The sequence below is a fragment of the Zootoca vivipara genome, chromosome 5, assembly GCF_965207765.1.
Source record: "Zootoca vivipara chromosome 5, rZooViv2.hap1.1, whole genome shotgun sequence".
Lineage (NCBI taxonomy): Eukaryota > Metazoa > Chordata > Lepidosauria > Squamata > Lacertidae > Zootoca > Zootoca vivipara.
Genome location: NC_142588.1, coordinates 27,391,896 through 27,413,121, shown reverse-complemented (window position 1 = coordinate 27,413,121; position 21,226 = coordinate 27,391,896). Strand labels below are relative to the sequence as shown.

Below are 21,226 nucleotides of genomic sequence, written 5' to 3'. Positions count from 1 at the left end.
GTTTTTGTTTAGTTAAAGAAAAATCTAAGTGAAGACAGAATCTATTTTTAAATTAAGGCTGTAGTTTCTTCACCCCTACTAAATAGACTCAAGTGACTTTGCAGTCTAGTTTTCTGTCACCAAAATGCTATAGGAAATGCACTGGTAGCTGCAGCTCAATGGCAGGACACATGTTCTGCATGCAGAAAGCTCCAGCTTTCCATTCCTAGCCTCTACACGTAGGGCTGAGGAAAACCCCTGGTCCACAACTCCAGGAGACCCTATCCCAGTCATTGTAGACGGTGCTGAGTTAGATGGTCTGACTCAGTAGAAGGCAGCTTCCTGTGGTTGGTCTCATCTTGTCCTCTGGCTCTGGTTGTCTGCTACCACATAGGTGAAGATAAATAATGGTCTGTATTGTCTTCACCGAATAATTTGACTCAAATGCTACAGATAAGTTTCTCTACATTAGGAAACCATGGCTGAGAAGTATGGCCTCCTTCAAAAACTCACAGGTAGTTAAAAGGGAACCTGGATCAGTGAAAAGCTCCTCCTAAACACCAAATGTTCATGGTGACCATGTTCCTCTTCATTTGGCACCATTTTACCCCCTCCCCCAATGTATATTCCTAGCCAATCAGGGATCCTATATTGAGATGAGATCATGTTGAGTGAGAAGACATGGGGGAAATGGCATAGTTCATTGGTAGAGCATCTGCTTTGCATGCAGGTTGCATCCCAGGTCCAGTCCCCCACATCTCCAGGTAGGGCTGGAAATGTCCCCTCTCTAAAATCCTGGGGAGGTGCTTGCCAGTTAATGTAGACACTGCTGAACCAGATGAATCAACGTTCTGATTCATTCTATGGCAGCTTCCTATATTCCTACTTTATGGCCAGTCATATTGGCTACATAGTGTTGTGTTGCCCAGTTGCCCTATGCAATGTGGGACTGTATTTCCCCCCCCCCTTCCAGTACTTCGCTGTGAAAAAAGGCAATTAAATTGCTGCAGTCCAGTGCAGTAGAAGTGGGCTCTTGTCCCCCAGACAATTATGGTCAAGCGCCCTACAGTCTGTTCAGTGCCTTCACTGCCTGCCTTTTTAGCACCAGATAATGCATTCTGTTCTGCTCTACACAATGCATGAGCATAGCCCTGTTCGCAGCACCCCATCTTGCAATACATAGCTGCAAATACACCTCCAAAATCAATCCTCCAGCCTCCCCCCTTCCCTCCCATGCTGCTTACTGAGCTAGGCCAAAGTAGGCCTAGAGGTCAGAAAATTATTGTTGTTTAACAATCTTCCCTTTTTTTACTGAGGTGCACAAAACACAATTAAAACAAAATAAATTACAAAATATGAAGTGGTGCCTTAGGACCAAAATAGCAGGTTGATAAAGCAATCTTAAAGCAGCACAAAGTTCACAACAAAATAAATAAAGACCTGTGTGCTTTCATTTACATTGATCCCCCCCCCCAAAATTAAAGATTGTTTGCAGAATCTTGACTTTTCAAGACAAATTAAATTAGGCATGGAGTTCTCTGGCTTTTATCCCATGCTCTTAATGGAGTAAAATGTGGGTGGGTGGGTGTGCACCTGGTATTGCTGAAGTAGTTTCACCTCGTGCTTCTTTGCCCACTAATATCAGTTGCTTTCCTACTGCTCAGGGTAAATTCCCATTCCTTTTCCCTTGGTGGAAGAAGAAATGGATTTTCTTTCTCTCTCTGTTTATAAGATTGTATTTATTTATTTTAATCCTTCAAGGTGGTTCTCAACATAGTCACATGCTGGATATATGACATGCTAAAATCCCAAAATAACTGTGTTTCCCCTTTGCAATTTTCCCTTCCTACAGGGGACAGAACTAAACGATGACCGCACGCCTTCCAATGCCTCAGTGGTGACTACCTTCAACATTCTTGTCATTGACATAAATGACAATGCCCCTGAGTTCAACAGTTCAGAGTACAGTGTGGCTATTCCTGAACTGGCCCAGGTGGGCTTTGCTCTTCCTCTTTTCATCCACGTGCAGGATAAAGATGAGGTAAGACATGGGGAAACAAAACAAGATTAAATGCCTCTTCTACCGAGATCTTTTTTATATGAAAAAAATCTTCCGCCCTAAGTATTCTTGGTTTCTTTTTATTTTACATTAGAATTGGATAAGGACTTTAGAATTGGATAAGGACTTCTTAGCCACCTTAGTACTTCTATATCTGTATTATGGACAAGTTACAAGGACCATAGAAACAATAAGTAGAAAACCAGCTTTTAAAAGGATGAATACACAAAGTCCATATTTATCTAACATCCATGGCATCGTTCATTAGCTATTAATATGTACAGCATCTCACATCACTGCTGACACATATAGTTAAATTTAGAAATTTAGAAATACTGCATTGCTTTTTAAGGCTGAACGTTTAAGGCTGTACATTAGACTGAAATTGTGACTCGGAAAAATTCTTGTTGATATGTTCAGTTTTAAACAATACACATTTAATTCGTGTTAACTCTGTTGTTTATATGTACAAAATAGTCTTCACATTTATGAAAAAGGATGCCCCATCCAGTTTTATATCTATCCCATTTTTTGTTTTTGTTTTTGTTGGTAGTTATTTATGTGTTTATGTATTTATTTTTTCTGAAACCTTAATTAAAGTTGGACAGCCATGTTATAACCCATAATTTATTATGCTATTTGCCTACTGTAGGTTGCATTCCTGCATTTTAACTATTTGCCATCTTAATTGCAATCAACTATATAATACTAAATAATCCTTCACTGCAAGGAGACAAATTGCAAAATGTGCCAATATTAACTGGGGCAAACTGTGCGAGATAACCATGAAATGTGGAGAACAGTTTGAGTATTTTTCAAAACTTGCATCTTCTCAGCCCATAAAGTATGATTTCCTTCTGTAAGATGAGGACAATGTAGCTGATGAGTTCTAGCAAGCGCAGTTGCCATTTTTGTGCAAATGAATTTCTTCCTTTCTCAAGTTGTGTTTAGAAATTGAGATTCCCCCCCCCTTTCCTGGTGACAATCACCAGTCAATGGAATTGAAAGCTTGGGTTGTTTCATCAGAATTCTTCCTTGGGTTCATTTTTATCTTGAATGCATAAAATGGCTATTTACATTCAAATGTATCTACAGGAATTAGAAATTCTGGCTGACACCAAGGAGCTAAGAATTTCATCTGTGGTTCTCACACTGACATCACCTCAATCTCTAGCTAAGAACTTTGGAATTGTCAAAGTGGAACATTAACTGTTTCCAAGAAAATTAGGTGAGGAGAATGAGACAGAAAAGAATACTAGCACATAACTAGATATTTACCATCTCTTCCATAAGTAGAGAGCTGGCCTTTTATTTCTCTTTCATACCACAATATTTGGGTCCAGTGGAAATGCAGCCAACATTGTTTTGGTTCAACATTGTGCCACTGCTGGGTGTTAAGATGACAGTAGCCTCTTTCAAATGTAAGTAGCTTTTGTGTCACTAACAAGGATTCGAGTCATGCTGAGCAGCCCCAGATATTCCCCAGGAACCTTAATTCTTTCCATGGAAGCCTTCCTGTGTACAACTGTTAACACTGTAAGGGCATAGTGGAATGTATGATGTCATAGGTGGGATCCACTTCTTGGTCCCACTTATATTAACATGGAAGTTAGCTAATAACACCTGTTTCCAGGTATTGGGTTGTAAAGTCTTATCTCTGTCTCTCCAGATGGCTCCTTTCTTTGGGTTTCTTCTCACTTCTAATTTCTCTTCTTGGAACTTCCCAGAAACACTGTTTTCTCTGTGATTGGACCTAAGACCTTCGCATATGTGCTCTCCCTATCGCATGCACACATCTTTCACTGCCTGTGGATTCCCTCAGTACAACTTGCCTGCAATATCACAGGCTTTTCCTCTGGAGCCATTAAAATAGCTTGTATTTATTACAGCAATGGGCCATTTCACTTAGGAATTCCATTACCTCTCCCCCTCCCAAAGCCCTGGAGTTATGCTCTTCAATTACTCCACATATTTTGCTCATGCAATTCATGTCTCATTTCCTGTGCTACATTCAACCCTATGACCACGACACAATCTACAATATCTGCTTTAAAGGACTGTTGAAATCTCATGGAGATACGTATCTCAAAAGGAGAACCTTTTCTACTTTGGTATCGTATGCTATTTTCCATCAGTATTTACTAGAAAAAAAATATGACAGAAATTTCCTGTGTATTTGCTCCTGGAGGGTTAATTTAATTTACCCTGTGGTTTTACTTATTTAACTATAGCTAGATAAAAGACCGTGAAATTTTTGTTTTGTTTTCTAAAAATGTACTTTTTGCTGCAAGGAAAATGGTGAACGCTTATTTGTTACAAAAGAATGGCAGATCAGCATTTGTTCTGTGACAATCCTGCACACTTTATCTTTAGAAAGTTCACATTCTTTGCCTATTTTATGGTGGGGAAGAATCATTTTCATATCTTAAAATATGCTAAGTCATTTTTTTCACAACATTGGGTGCTCGTGGCCTCCCACAATCAAAATGATGGGGTGTAAAGGAATACTTAGGAATTAAAACATTAAGGTATCACCACCTTATGCTTCTTAGCACTTATGATAATCTTTCTTTTGGCTAGACGGTGAATCTTTTATCAAAGTATATGCTATTGGTGAACCAAATGCTGCTTTAGAGACTCCCCAAAGCATCTGGGAAATGTAGTTTTCAAGAGTTGCAAAAAAAAAACCCCCAACAACAACAACCCACGCACATGTAAAACTGAGACAATTGCTTTGGAAAGGAAGAATTTGAAAGAAGCGCTGCAGTCAGCATATAGATGCTGCTTCCTAGCAGGGGCATAAATAGATATTAGTACTTGTGAAGCTGTGATGCTGGAAAGGGGGAATGACGCAGGCGCTCACAATGGGCATGCATATGGAATGGCAGGATTACTCATCTGAAAAGGCCTCTTGGGGAAAATGAGAATCATTTTTAGAATCTTGCTGAAATAATTTATTTACTCTGCTGAAAAGCATCCCTGCCTCTCCCCAGCCGCCACACCAAAACAGAAACTATATCGGTATAGTGAATACTAATGAACCTTTCCTTTACGGAGGGTGCAGGATCATTTTACCTGCCACTTTATTGTTGGTGCTACCTCTCAAGAAAACATGTTTAACATATCGGAAACCCATTTAGTCTGAATAGTTTGATTTACTTTTTCCTGTTTTTCTCACATTTCCCATTTGCTTTTGTGTACTTTTAAAAATAGTTTCCTTTTTTATTTTGATAGTGCTTATTTCTCCTGTGTTGTTTTACCAAATGGTTGAGGGCTCTAGCAGGGAGTACTTGTCCTGTTCGATAGGTAAGGGTGGGAGGGAGTCAGCGGGCTGAATTTGGACTTAGAAAACAGACTCTGACTTCTGCTCATGAAAGGCTGTTAATCCAATTTGCTAGTGGAGATAGCAAGGAGGCTACTTTTTTTTCTTCTGGCCAGTTTTTCACTCCCTCTGCAACCCACATCATCACCTCCTCATACTCTTCTGAAAGTGTTAGAGGTGATGCTATGGTGTGCAATGGGAGGGGAGGACTTAGAGTCCTAAGTGGAGCTTCATCTTCAGATGCTCCTGCTGCAGAAACTGAAGTCTAGATCCAGCCCAATGTTTGCAACTGTATTTTCACTTTACGTTGGTACTATCGACTCTCTTTATGGTCCCTGAATGTAATGAAGGAAAATTTTCTTTTGGCCATTCAGGAATGGAAATGTTTGGCTGTTAAAGCCCACCAGCAATTTCCCCCCAAGGATAGACAGACAGACAGATAGATAGATAGATAGATAGATGATAGATAGATAGATAGATAGATAGATAGATAGATGATAGATAGATAGATAGATAGATAGATAGGTAGGTAGATAGATAGATGATAGATGATAGCAATAATTTCTAAGACACTCGAAATGTAAAACGGAGGCAATTGTCTTGCAAGTGAGACCCAGAACTACAGTACAACCATTCCTTGTTTCTTCAGTAGCACCTTAAAGACCAACTAAGTTTTTATTTTGGTATGAGCTTTCGTGAAGTGTGCATGCACACGAAGGCTCATACCAAAATAAAAACTTAGTTGGTCTTTAAGGTGCTACTGAAGGAATTTTTTTATTTTACTTCGACCCAGACCAACACAGCTACCTACCTGTAACCATTCCTTGTTTGTTTAGGATTAAGATGAAACACAAACACACACACACACACAGTCAAAGAATTAGAGTAATCAATTAAAACCATGTTGATCAACTCAATGATTTTTTTAATACAAATTGTACACATTTTGTACACAGTTTTTGGTTGGGGAACTGCATCACATACGTGAGCTTCAAAGGATAGCTACATTTTGGTTGGTATGTTGTTTGAAGAACTATTAATTAGGTGAACTGTCATTAAAATGTGCACCAAACTTCTCCCCTTATTCCATTAATGGATTGCTGCCACTGGTCAAGTTGATAATTTACACTGTGTGTATGTGTATTTGTGTATGTACATTGTTTTCCCTCCTTTTGCTTTTCATGTGATATACAGTGGTACCTCTGGTTGCGGATGGGATCCGTTCCAGAGCTCTGATCGGATCCCGAGGTTTCTGCAACTGGAGGGACCGCTTCTGTGCACACACTTGTGGCAGTAGAGCGCTTCTGCACATGTACAGAAGTGGTCTACCGCTTCTGCGCATGCACGTGCGGCAAAAACCCAGAAATATACTTCCGGGTTTGCCGCTTACGTATCCCGAAGTTTATGTAACCGGAGGGATACGTAAGCGGAGGTACGACTGTAGTGTAAAATTATACAATTCCCTTGTCAAAGAAAAGATCGTATTTAGCTGCTGCCCCTTTGGTACTTTCCATTCTGTTCTGGAGCCTGGAGGGTCTCTTCTTTTTCTGAAATTGAAGGTGCTGTGGGATGCAGCCTGTTGCATTCAGTGTTTTCTCTGTTGTCTTCCCCACCCTTCCAGAACTGATTGTGGTGATTAAAAATAAAATAAAATGTCATTTTCACACACAGTCCTGTCTAATGTGGATAGGCAAAGTTCTGTCAAGATATTTAAGGACTCATGTCCTTAAACCAGGCATCCCCAAACTTTGGCCCTCCAGATGTTTTGGACTACAGTTCCCATCTTCCCCGACCCCTGGTCCTGTTAGCTAGGGATCATGGGAGTTGTAGGCCAAAACATCTGGAGGGCCAAAGTTTGGGGAAGCCTGCCTTAAACAGTTCTTACAAGACTGTTAGTTAACATTGCTGGGAACCTTACAGAATCAGACTTGCTTGTGAGTAAATATCAAAGGAGGATCTTGACTACTGGAAAGCATGTTGGTAGGTAATATAGTACTGAGTTCTTGTGTGGAACCTCTGCTTTAATTCAGCTTCTTGCTAATTGTGGAAAAGCAGTGCTTTAGCAGCCCTGAGTGCAACAAACCTTCTTTCCATGAGTATAAAGAAAGCTGCTGCAGAGTACAAAAATCGTGTTTCCAGAGAAACATGTTGGTGCCATATTTGGGCCCACATGACTTATGGGGAGACAACAGCAGAACTTTGACAGTGAGAAGATGGAGAGAACAACTACCCCATGATGAGACTAAGGTGATGGCTTCTGAAAGGAATGAACATTTTGCATTGTCATTTCCACAGAGCAGTGTTTTTTTCAGTGGACAGTTGTGTTTCATTCAGTGGACATCTAGAGGAGTGTTTTTTTAAAAGAACAATCCAATAAGTAAGACAGAAAGGGAGAAAAATTTAAGACACACAGATTTACAGGGACATATCTGACAGAACCTATCATAGTATTTCAGCATTCATGCAGGAGCTGGGCTAGTTCATCTGTTTAAGGGCAGAAAGGGAATTGTTCAATTCACCAGGGAAAGCAACTAAATAAATATATGGAGAGACAATTGAGATCAAGACAAGTTTTAGTTGTTTTTAGCAACAGCTTTAGGGAAAACAAAATATGCTCTTTTAGAAATGTTTTTTTTCCCTTCTGTAAAATGGAGGTACAATTTTTAAACTTTGAAATGAATTAATACTGAAGTTTAGTCATGATATACATACATATAAGTTGTTTTGATCCTTCCTCACTACTGCAGTCTCATACAGACTGTTGTTGTCATTCTCTGAATCCCATAACTTGTGTTGACACATTTCTGGCAGAGAAATGACCAATAACCGAACACAAGAGTTCAGCTATACTCTCCTGTCACAAAGCCATATAGTGGGATACTTATTTTGCCTCTGCCATGTTAAAGTGTGGGCAGTTCAGAATTCCATTCCTGCCCCCCAGTTGATTTGCTAGGAAAACTGGGCAATGTGATGTTGAAAAGTTTGGCTTTCTTTCCTTTCTTTCTTTTATTTTTTTTCCCTGTTGGTGCTGATGACACTTAAATGTTATATGTATTTTAAATGTGAAGCATTTTACATAAGTTATGGGAAATGATCGGGGAAATCTTGTCTCAACTTTCTGCTCAGTCTTGGAACTTGCTCGGTGATCTTGGGCCAGTCACACACATTCAAAGCTAACCTATCTCACAGAGTTATTGTGAGAGTAAGTAGACTCAACCATTTGCCACGACGCTTAATTCCTCAGGGAAAGGGTAGGCTTTTTTTAAAAAAAAAATGTAATAAGTAAATGGCCATATTGACATTCCATCAAGTGATAAGATGTTGATGCATTCATTTGTTTATTATAATCTCCTTGCTCCAAGGTGGTAAGGGTTGTGGCAAACACTTGCTTTACCTTTTAGCATTACACTAACCCTGTGAGGTAAATTAACCTGGGAGAGAACGACTGGCCTGAATACCTTAGAGGAAGGAATATGCTTACATGCATACCTCTCCTTTCACTGTGGAACACAGGGCAGCATAAATGGGGTCATTTTATTTTATTCTGGAAAAACCTCCATGAGGTAGATTAGGCTCATTAGATTAGGTAAGAAACAGGGGTCGCTTAAGGGCACCCGCAGAGTTTCATCATAGCTTGACAGGGATTTGAGCTCCATTCATTGCACCACAATGGCTTGATTCCATATCCAATCATTCTATACATTGGAAACTTTAATGAGACTGCTATAATGCAAATAGTTGCGTTATTTGCTATGATACTTCCTTTACAGAAACAAAATCATGTCCCAAACTGAAAAGCCAGAAATCAGGCCCCTTGTCCAAAATTTCACAGCCTGAATATAGGGGCGAAGAGCCTGTGGCACCCCCATATGTTGCTGGATTCCTACTCCCATCAGGCCCAACCAGATTGATGAAAGGTCATACCATTTCAAGGCAAGGGACATCTCTAGAAGATTGGAGGGGCCAAAGGAGTTCTCCTCCTTTTTCCTTCTCCCATTTTTTACATTCCTCAGACTAGGGAAAAGTGATTTCTGTGGTGAGTCAGAATTGTATTTATGCAAACTGTGTTTGTTAGTATTAAGATTTAAGTTACATCATAGACAGCCACTCCAGAATTCACAGTTGGACAATATCTTTATTAGGAGCAAACAAAATGTCACAAAATAGTGGCAAGCCTTTGAGCTCTCCATAATACTGTTTTGACATGCAGATTATATGTGTGTGTGTGTGTGGTGTGTGTGTGTGTGTGTGTGTGTGTGTGTATGTGTGTGTGTGTATTAACATTCACACATATGCAATATAAATACATTACATGGATCATAACCGTAAAGAATAATGGACAACTCTGTAGTATTCTTTCCTAAAAGTGCTAGCTGCCAATCGGAATGAATTAGATTTCACAGGGGTTTTTTCAATACATGGAATTCACCAGCAAATTACCCTTAAAGAGGGAAAATCAATCATTTGGAGCAGAGATAAGCTGAAGGCGAGTCAGCCTCGGATTGATCCCGTCTGTGCATGCGTGTGTGGAATTCAGCAGATAGCCTCAGGAAAGCAGGAAGGAGGGAGGGAATAGCTGAGCACAAGAGAAAATCTCAACACAAGAAAAAGGAAGGATAGACAATGAAGGTGGAACTTGCTTGGACTCTAGATGCATTTGATGTGTGAAAGGCGGTTGAGCCTATTCAGATGATCTTTTGACGCTGTGTCAGCCTCAGTTTCCAATAATCCCATGCTGAATGGTACATGCAGGTGTGGACAATCACTCGAATGCTCATTGCCGTCTGTGTTCTGCCCCACACAGGGGCGTACCCAGGATGAAAACTAGGGGGGGCAAGGCAAGCCATGGTTGTTCAGGGGTGAGGGGGTGCCAGGATCAGCCCGAAATCGGGCTACTCCTCCCCCTCCTCAACTGACAGGGGCGAGGGGGCACCAGGATCAGCCCGAAATCGGGCTGCTCCGACCACCTCCTCCCCCTCCGCAATCGGCAGGGGCGAGGGGGTGCCAGGATCAGCCCAAAATCGGGCTGTTGCGATCCCCTCCTCCCCCTCCACGATCGCCGGGGCGGGTGGAGGGAAAGCCAGCCAAACGCTTTGCGCAGCTCTGGGGCTTTCCCTCCACCTGCCCCACAGCCAGCAAGGGAGAAGGGAGACGTCCCTTCTAGCCGGCTGGCTGTGGGGCGGGTGGAGGGAAAGCCCCAGAGCTGCGCAAAGCATTTGGCTGGCTTTCCCTCCACCCGCCCCACAGCCAACAAGGGAGAAGGGGGACGTCAAACTTGTAATTTTGCATTCGATTGAACTGGAACACAACTGGCTGGCTGCAGACCCACCTGAGCAAGGTTCTTATGGTCATCCTGAGAAGATTCATGTGCTGATAGTGCATAATGCATTGCCAGGGAAACAGATAGCATTTTGTCTATAATTCATAGTGGAAACCCTTATATTAACAAAGTGGTTCACTCTGCCAACAAAGTCACTGCATAGATTTGTGACAGAGGCTGCATACTTGCTCTTTGAAAAGCTTCCCTTGTCTTCCTCTTGAACAACAGGGACCATCCTTAAGCTAATCACAGCTTCTTTGTTATTGAACAAATGGTGGGAAAATCACTAGTCAATCACCTCAAAGTCTAAAATGCTGCTTCTGTAATGAAGTGTGCGAAAATGGTCTTCTAATCTGTTCTTTGTTAGCTTACAACCCACCTCCCCGTACCTTTTTTAGATAAAAATATGGTTTCTTTTATTTTTCCCCCAGCTCTGTATGTGGTCACTTGATTGTGCTTCAATTAAATGAATCAAAGAATAGAGTGTTAAATCACAGGAAGTCTATATACTTAAGATTTTCTGAGACCACATATGGAAAATTATACAGTGTTCTGTCCCAGGTGGTCTCAGGCAAGTGGGGTTCCAGATCAAGTAGAGAGTGTTCCAGGCAAGGGTTCTGGTTCTGCCAAGGCCAGCCAGAGAAGCAAAGCAAGCAGAGTTCAATTTCTATTCAGTCAGCATAACTTAGGGCTAAATTCTGGCTCTGGCAACACAAACCTAAGCTCCTGGTAGCACCTTGGATAGCTCCTTGTAATCAGACAACCCCAGGAGACCTTAATGGGGCACCATCTAGCTGTCTGTGCTGAGTTCCCCTTCTGCTGGAGACAGGTCTTGCCTCCTTTAGTAGACACTGAACCTCAGCTATTTAAGTATTTTTATTGATTTACTTGATTTGGGGGGCAGTTCCCCCCCCCCGGCTATGTCCATGATCCTTAACCTTATAATCATAACCTTTACTGCAGGTATTTATGAATTTATTATCACCAGATTTTTACTGGGTTTAATTTCAATTTATTAATCACTATCTGCATACCCACACTGGGCATTATTGCTCATGGGGCTGCAGAAAAAAAATGGGCATGATCAGTCTCTTCATGGGAGCAGCCGGTGCCGGTGCTATCGTTAGGGCAACTAGGCAGCCGCCTTGGGTGGAGTCCTCAGAGGGGTGCCATGATTACCTTTGAGGAGCACCGTTTTATAGATTATCCTGCGTTATAGCTTATAAATTTCTGATAATACTTTGCTTTTATTTTGTATTTTGAATATTTTTTATCATTTCTACGAGAGATTCATTTTTGAAAATTAAAGTTAGCCACAAGAAAGAGCAGTGGAGCATTTGTGTTTTTCACAGAGGGAAAGTGCAGCTCTGTAGAATGGCAGGTGCATTGCAGCCTGGATAAAGGAGAAGACTTGAAAGAAAGGCATGTAAAATCGCAGTCTCACGTGTTTAGTTTATAAGCCAGAGATATGGATGAAGCTGAGATTAAATGGAATTGATATCATTCATCTCTCTCTCTCTCTCTCTCTATATATATATATATATAATCTGTTTTTGTATATTCTGGAAGTTGTCCAGAGTGGCCCAGTCAGATGGGCGGGGTACAAATAATAAAGTTGTTGTTGTTGTTAACAAAACTATTCTGTTTGCAAGTGGAGAGGTGCCTTGCATCTCTGATTTCCACTGCGGAAGCGGAAACTGCATCATCACTGTCGGATTCATTTAAAAAGTGGCAGTTTAATTGCCCAAGTTGCTGCGCAATTAAACTAATTATGCATGTGATGCACAGCAATGATTCAAATCTCCCAACACTTTATAGTGGTGCATTTGCTATTGAGTGGGGAACATGATGTGTAGATGCTATTATACCTGCAATTGTGCGTAGCTATTATTTGGATTTGCTTTACAAAAATAAAAAGGGGGGGTGTAAGTGTCCCAGTGTAGCAATGCCAGTCAGGGAATATGTAGGAAGCACAGTGGGGGGAAACAGGGTGGTTTTCTACATCCCTCTTCAAGTGTTTTTTTTTTACACATTTTGTACTGATTCTGCCTTTTTATTTTCTCTTGCTCTTCATTTCATATGCCTCAAATAATTTCCCAGGTAGAGTCAGGATGTGTGTGTGTGTGTCTGGTCTGTCTCTGTGGGGTGGCCAGTCCTTTCGTTATAAAACAATATAGAAAATCTTCCAGAATCTCCCCACCTTTTCCTGTAGGCCAGTGTGTGACAGGGGGAGATAGTTGTGATCCAGGCTAAGCCAGTCCCTTCTGCTGGGCAGCTGATAACAATTTGAATATTCAGATTTGCTCTCAGCCATCTGCAGGGGGTTCAAAGGCTTCGGTAAACTAGGAGCAAAGAAAGCAGCATGGGGGAGAATCAACAATAAAAAAAGATGAAATAAATAACAGAGAAAAATACAGCACTTCTCCCAACGGGCAGATGAATTCCGCTTCTCAAGACTTCACATGGGGAAGCTGAGGCACTGAAGTAGTTAGTAATTAGGGATGGCAAATATCAACAGGCTGATCTGTTTTCCCAGCTGGAAGGGAATTAAATAACCCTGCTCCTTTCCACACATGCTGTGGGCTTCTTTTGATGTTCAACATTATCACGCCTCCCTCCCCACCCCACCCCAACAAAAAAAAAATCCTCTTGGGGTCCAAGAAAATAGACAGCGGCTTACCGTGATGAAAGACACCTGCTCCCAGAGCAATGATGGAACACGAGAGATCCATTCCAGCTAAAGAGTGGTGAAGATATTTCTGTGGCTTTCTCACCTTATTTCTGTAGCTGAGCTTGTGACAACTCCTTATGCAAAAGTTACATATTACTTGGACTCTAATAACTGCAATAGACGCACAAACAAACCCCTGCCAGGTCTGTAAGGTGCTAGTTTTGTGCCACCATGGCAGCTTCCCAGAAGAGGGAGCTTCTGCCCTGTTTAGAAGGAAGTATTGCAAATTGCCTACTCAGCAATTGTCAGAGGACATAATGAGGCAGTGAGGCTTCACCGGGGCTTATAAAACCTCAGACTCCAGTCTGGCTTCCCAGATTGAGCAATTTGTCTCTTAAGTAAATACCAAAGTCCTATCAATCTGCCTGTACCTGCTTACTTCCTTGCCAAGCGCACACATGTCTGCTTTCTCCAATCCTGCCTGCCTTTATTTTACCCAGCTTACCTATCTGTCGAATCAGTGCAGTTGTGCCTCCTGACAGTAAGCACTGGCCAACACTGTTTTTCGGGGCTGCCCAAGACATTTTGCTGCCTGAGGCAAAGGACAGCATTGCGACCACCTCCCATTCCATGTGCAGAAGTCAACTGGCAGTAGAATCTTATTTCATCCTCACACCTGAGGACCACAGACTAGCTTAGGAGATGTGGGGCAGGTCACATGGGACACTCGACTGTGTCCTCCAAGTCCTTGATGCCTTCAGCATCCGCTGCATGAGGTTACTGTCCCACTGTGCCCTGCAGCCTTTGCCAGGAGCTTCTTCAGATTAGGCGGTTATTTTATGGCATACGTAACAATTGCACATGGATGGTGATTTTGCTCTGACATGCTTCCAAAGGATATTTTCCAGGTGATCTTTTCAGGAGTGGAACACTCACCTTAACAGGTTCACTGGTTTGCCAATTTGCATGGGTCATAAGCCTTGCCTTCTATGAGTTGGGTCACACTCCCCCTAAAAGAGCAGCTCCCTAGTCTGGAAGCGCTCCTGGATCCATCTTCATTACTAAAGGCTCAAGTGACTTCAGCTGGTAAGGCAGCTTTAGCCATTTCTAGACGGGAACCACTGTTGTCTATATGCTGGTAACCTCCAAGTTAGATTACTGCAACATGGTGTTTGTGGGGCTGCCCTTGAGGTTGGTCCAGAAGCGGCAGCTGGTGCAAAATGCAGCTTAGTTGCTCCCTGGTGCAGAGTATCACCAACATTCCATGGTTGAAGGCTGCCGATTAGGTACTGGGCAAAATTCACGGTGCTGGTTTTGCTGTATAAAGTTCCGTACAACTTGGGACCAGAATATCTGAAAGGTCTTGCCTCTTCTCGGGAGGTCTATTCCTCATAACGCAGGTGTCAGGCCTATAGCCTTGTGGTATCTACCCTTTGGAATTCCATCCCCTTGAATATTATACAAGTGCCTTTTCTGGTGCCTACTGAAGACCTTCCTCTTCCATCTAGACCAGGCATCCCCAAACTGCGGCCCTCCAGATGTTTTGGCCTACAACTCCCATGATCCCTAGCTAACAGGACCAGTGGTCAGGGATGATGGGAATTGTAATCCAAAACATCTGGAGGGCTGAAGTTTGGGGATGTGTGATCTAGACTATTAAGCCGAGATCTTTCCTAATCTGCCCCTATACTGGAATTGTCTTTAAGAAGTTTTGTTAGTTTATCACTTGTTGTTTGCCACACTGTGCTCCTTTGGGAGGAAGGGTGGGATATTAATTCGTTAAAATAAGTAAATAAATAAAAAAGCAAGCAGGCTGAAGAATTACGGCAGAAATAAGGCCAGTACAAAATTCTATTTTAAAAAAAATAATTTTTATTAATTTTACATAATAAAGAAAGACATAAAAAACATATTCTGCCTTCTTCTCCCCCCCTCCACGAGCCCCCTTCTGCCACAAGAAAGTCTCATGAACAGAGAACAGTTGAAGGCAGTCCATTACATAGTTGAGTTTCTCCCCACCTCCCTCCTCCCCCCTCCAGAGCCCCCCCCTGCCACCAGAGGCCCCAGGATGGTAAGGAAAAGTAGAGGCGGGTATCCACCCAGCTGATTTTCCATAATTACTTTAAAATCTAAAAAGGAAAAAAAGGAAAAAGAAGAAAGAGTAGATAGAATAAAAAAACCAAAAAGAAAGAAAAATCATCATCATATTTTAAATCTCTTAACCATATCTTAGTGACTTCCTCATATCCCCTCTACCTGGTTGTTCATAGTTTCAATTTACTAATCTTAGCAGATTTCTTCATTCCAATTTCAATTCTTATTCTTGAACCCATTAAAATATTCCTCACATTCCTCCTGTCCGCCCTCCACAGGCCCCCTCCTGCCACAAGGGAGTCCCATGAAAGGCAGGCAGCCAGAAGTGGTCCATTTTATAGTTGAGTTTCTCCCCACCCCACTCTCCCTCCCCCCCAGAGTCCCCCCTAGGCCAGTACAAAATTCTAGTTTTTCATGGTTTATGTAAATAATTTGTGAGTGGGTTGATGGAGCATGAATCCTACCAGATGTAAAAGTTTCTTGCCTATGATTTTTAAGAAATGCAAACCTGATTTTGTATTTTTTTTTACTTGCATTAGTTTAAAGTGCATATACAGCAGAGGCCTGGTATAGCAACTCTGACTGTAAGTGGCCAACTGTTGATCATTAAGCATAAAGATAGAAAAGAGTCATTTGTTTAGTGTCAGGGATCTCCCAGAGGGTCCGCGGGGAGGAGAGGGAGGCCAGATCGGGTTACCGGGATCCCCAGCCCCTCCTCTCCAGCACCACCTCTTCCAGCCAGGATAGCAGCGAGTCGTCCAATGGGGAGGAAGAAGGGGTGGTCAGAAGGGTGGAGAGAGGGCTCAGAGATGGTAGCGAAGAGCCCTTGCACTGCCTGAAACAGGAGGTTTCAGTAGGGGAAACATTGTTTCCGATGCCCTATCTGCGCAGAAGGGTCAAGCGCAAAGAGGGTAGGTGGAGAATGGGGGTGTCCAAGTTCTTCTGTTGAGCTCGTAACAGGAAGGGGGCATTCCCAGATTCTGCGAGTGACTGAGAAGGACATGTCTTCTGTAGCTCTGCACTGTAAATAGTTTGCACAAATAAAACTGTTAAAAGACAGTTGGAAACCTGCCGTCGTTACTCGTGAGTAACCACCACATGCCCTTACATTTACAGTAGCCAGATGTTGTTCATCCAACGAGTCATAAATAGCCATAATGTAGGTTTAAATCGGCCTCATGGCTCCATGAAACCAGAACAGGGAAACTTCCACTTTCACCAATGGGACCTTCGAAAGTGTTGGGAAAATGCGCTGGAAAATGCACTTGGTGTGACATCATAGAACCTTCCTGTAGATACACCAGAATGACTATTCAATAAACAGTCAATGTTAGAGAAATTCTCTGCAGATTTGTGCAAACAGAAATGGGGCATTTAATTTAATAGGTTTGAGGAGATCGTCTTGCCTTCTTTCTAAATGCCCGTCATTTAGGGTGGAAAGAATGGCATACCGTGAATGTTAGGAGAGCCCTCATTCTTTCTATGACCCAGGTTTCTAGGAAGTTTAAATTTTTGTTCCTTTTTGGGGGGTTCCAGGATTTCTACTTCTGTGGTGCTAAAGTAAACATTTCATTCATCTGACTTACAAGGCCCTCAAGTGTTCTTGCAGTTCAGTCCTTGAAAGGTTCTGCAGCTTCTACAATTGATAGGACTTGGCCTTTGATTGAGTCTGTATGCAGGGAAGTATCCTAGAAATCTGTTGACATGTTCACTATATGCTATCATAGATACATTTGCCTTGTTTGGTGCAGCCTATGGTTATCACATCTTCCCAAAGGGTGTTTCTAGCAAATTAGAGAATATAATCCCATGCTTGGGATGAATTGTATTTTGAAAAAGAAAGAGAACCCTTTTCATTCTCCACTAAGCAGAAGCCTGAGCTGGCAGATTCTGGTTATTTTCATGTTGCACATGCTACCTGGAGGACAAAACCCTATTTACAACTGTTTACTTTTCAGTTTAGATTTCAATGCGATACTTTTGGGGCTTCTTCAAGTTACCAGATCTTTGGAATTGGAACCTGGTCTTCTTAAACCTGTCTGTGAGGTATCACCCTCACCTCTGGTTACTGTATAAATACCAATATTACTTTAGCTCTTTTCTGCTGCATTCTAGGATATTTATTGTTGGATTTGGTTGGGAGGAAGGAGGCAGAAATGGAAAGGGGGATTCTCTAGCCATGTCACCCGCTTCTCAGCTGTCACGCTCAGCCAGCTTTTGCTATTAGTGCCCCTTCGTGCATTTAATTGGTCCCTCCTTCCAACAAGACTGACTCCATTTGGGGGAAAATTGGAAATTCAGCTCCAGCGGTTTTTTCAACTTTATTGTAATGTGCTCTGCTGGGCTGGGCTCTGGGAAGGAGCACAGTGTTTGGCATGGAGATTGTGAAGTGTCAGTTTTTTGGGGAACAAAACTTTTTTTTTAGCTGCCCCCTTCTCTGCTCAAGTTCTAATGCTGAGGCTTCTTCTCCTCTCCATTGTGATAAAGATAGCTACTACTGCTACTTAAGGGGAGATTTACACCAACTATGTGCTCTTTAGCAAAAATACATACATACATACATACATACATACATACATACATACATACATACATACATACATACAAGTGGTCTCACAGATTTCATAGAAATTCATTTGGAATTAATATTTGATTAATAATTAATCAAGAAGATGTAAGGTTCTACTGAATGTGTTTTTGACCCCCAAATATTATTCATTTAAGAAGAATGCAAAATAAAGATGGTGCTCAAGGCTTCCTGGAAATCTATGGGCATTTGGGCTGGGCTGGGGGTGAAATGAAAGGCACTCAGACAGCACATAGTTTTGCTACCACAAAATGGTGATGGCTGCCAACTCTGGCAATTTTAAAGGTGTACTTGGGCAAATCCACAGAGCATAAGGCTATCCATGCCACTACTCATGATAGCTAGATATTACCTCCAGCATCATAGGCAGTATGCCTCTGGGGAGCAAAAGTAGGGAAAGTGCTGTTGCATTCGTGTCTTGTTTGCAGGCTTCTTATAGGCATATGGTTGCCCACTGTGAGAACAGGAAACTGGACTAGAGGGCCCTTTGGTTTAATCCAGAAGGGATGTACTTATGTTCCAGTATGGAAGTGATGTTACAGTACTTGACTGCCGAGGTGGCTGCTAGAGTAAACTGCTACTATTTGAGTTCTGTAGACACAAACAAACCTTGGCTTCCCATTCTCCATATTTACATATTTCTTTCTTTGCCATTTTTTTAAATAAAAAATTTATTCCATCTCTTTTTTTGTTGCACTCTTCATTGTGTTATATTAGTTTCAGACTGTGTTCTGTTCACTTTTCTTCTGTTAAGTTAGGTAGACTGTTCCTATGTGTTTAGCATTGGTGATCCCTATCTGCACACCAACCAGTCAGGCTCATTCAGGTTTAATATTACTCCCTTTTTTTGTTTCTTTCTTCAGGGGCTCAACAGTGTTTTTGAAGTTTACCTGGTGGGAAACAACTCCAACCACTTTATCATCTCTCCAACGTCAATTCAAGGAAAGGCAGATATCCGGATTAGAGTTGCAGTGCCGCTGGACTTTGAGACAATCCCTCGCTATGAATTTTCTGTAAGGATTCTTTTAAAAGATATGTGAGCAACTTAAGGGAGGGTGGAACATAAGAGAGATTGAAGATGGTTGGATACCATCCATCTACATTGTGGAGAAAGATAATATATGGGAGTGGAGACAGATTTTTGAGTATGGCAAAATTAATCAAGTAGAGTTTGCAGTAAAATAGTTCAGAATTTGAAGTACTCCTCGATGATAGAATGAGCTCCCAGTGACTAACATGATAAAACATTTGATTGCGAGACGAATTCATCTAATCAACATTACTATCCGCATAACATGTTTCAAGAGTTCAGGCTTTCACATTCGTTCTCTCAAAAATTCTTACAACAGCCCATTGAAGCAGACCAGTATTATTGTCCAATATTGCAGGTGAGGGATCTGTGATGGAGGACATAAATGGTGGCTGGTCAGCTGGCACTCTTCATCATAATGTTACACCAGCTAAAGACATCTGTTTTTAAGTAAAGGATTCTGTGAAACTTCATTTCCACAAACATTGTTGTATATGTGCTTCCATCCTACTGGACTAGTTCTGATAAACATCACTCTCTTCTCTTTCATAAGCAAATAAGCTTCCAGACCATTTCTAAGTTCTTTTCTTTTGTCCCTTTACAGAGTCTCTGTTCCCAGCATCTGTTTTAAGATGTGGCCTCCCTGTGTGATTCCTCTCCAGGTGTACCACTTTATATGAAGTAGTTAAAATGCAGTTTGTGTGTCTTCATAAAGTTTATGGCCCCTATGCCATAGGCCTAGCAGTGGAGGAATTAAGTCATGTGACAGCTGTGCCAGAATAGGCAGATGCTTAATGGAGCACAGCTGCCTGGAGCTTGTGCCTACCTTGGTCCTTTTGTTGAACATACCCCATGACAATCGCCATCAAACTTAGCTATAACACCTTCTGCACTTTTATGTTCATTACAGGAATGACTTGAATGAACATTCCCATTAAAAATAAAAATCAGCCTCCATGTTCTGTGATGAATGGCATTGCTTGCTTTCACAGTGAGCTTCCTCCAGTTACTGTTGACATGTAGAAGTTAATAGGGATGAAACTAACAAGTCATGGTTTGTTGTTTGTTATGTTTACTAATGTTGTTGTGTTTACTATCTTTTGTAATGATTTCCTTCTGAAAGCCCTTTCACTGCAAACTAGCTGCCTAGGGGGCAAATGGGCAAGTTATTATTGTTGTTACTTACTACCTTTTAAAACTACCCTTCAACCTGAGAGATCCCGTGCTTTGGAACACAGGGCAACCTGTGAAACCTCTGAATTATTTGGTGCCTTGAAACTTGTAAAGGACCAAAGTGGATGCTGCATCCAGTATACCTGAAGGAGCGTCTCCACCCCCAGCGTTCTGCCCGGACACTGAGGTCCAATGCCGAGGGCCTTTTGGCAGTTCCCTCGCTGCGAGAAGCCAAGTTACAGGGAACCAGGCAGAGGGCCTTCTCGGTAGTGGCACCCACCCTGTGGAATGCCCTCCCACCAGGTGTCAAAGAGAAAAACAACTACCAGACTTTTAGAAAACATCTGAAGGCAGCCCTGTTTAGGGAAGCTTTTAATGTTTAATAGATTATTGTATTTTAATATTCTGTTGGAAGCCACCCAGAGTGGCTGGGGAAACCCAGCCAAATAGGTGGGGTATAAATAATAAATCATCATCATCATCATCATCATCATCATCTTGTAAGTGAGTGGACAAAGGTCATTCCTGAATTGGTCCTGTGGGATCAGTACAGAAGGCTTGCAAAAGTTTCCTCTTCTAGCAGTTAATATTTTCCTTCACGAAACTCTTGTAATGAAGAAGACCTTCCCAGATCTAATGATGGGTGTGCCAGTTTGGTCATGGACATCTGACTTATCCAACACCAGTTCCTCACAGGAGTGATGTGTAAAAGTACTACTGTTGTGGGTGGATCATACTAAGAGGACTCAGCAGGGCCAAATGCATAGAGGAAAGAATCCTCTGTTGGATGCAGTCTTCTGGATTTTCTACCTATCCATGAAAGCAGATTAATAATTGGCCTGCTTTAATGGAAATGCTCTTAGCTAACTGTGCTTCATCAGACATGGGTATAAAAAGCAACTGCTGACTAAGGGAATGTTAGGAGGAGGAACTGTAGGGCCCCCAAAAATCAGTGTGCCTATATATTTGACAAGCGTGTATTAGCCTGTAG

The 21,226-nt window shown here is 41.9% G+C and overlaps 1 protein-coding gene across 1 annotated transcript in view; it reads left to right on the top strand.

Annotated features, from left to right (window-relative positions):
• The window catches only part of CDH23 (cadherin related 23), a 397,278-nt gene that overhangs the window by 172,643 nt on the left and 203,409 nt on the right, over positions 1-21,226 (top strand). Inside the window, exons 11-12 of the mRNA XM_060274909.2 lie at positions 1,832-2,020; positions 18,896-19,045. Coding sequence (XP_060130892.2) covers positions 1,832-2,020; positions 18,896-19,045 — 339 coding nt within the window. The remainder of the gene's footprint in view (positions 1-1,831; positions 2,021-18,895; positions 19,046-21,226) is intronic.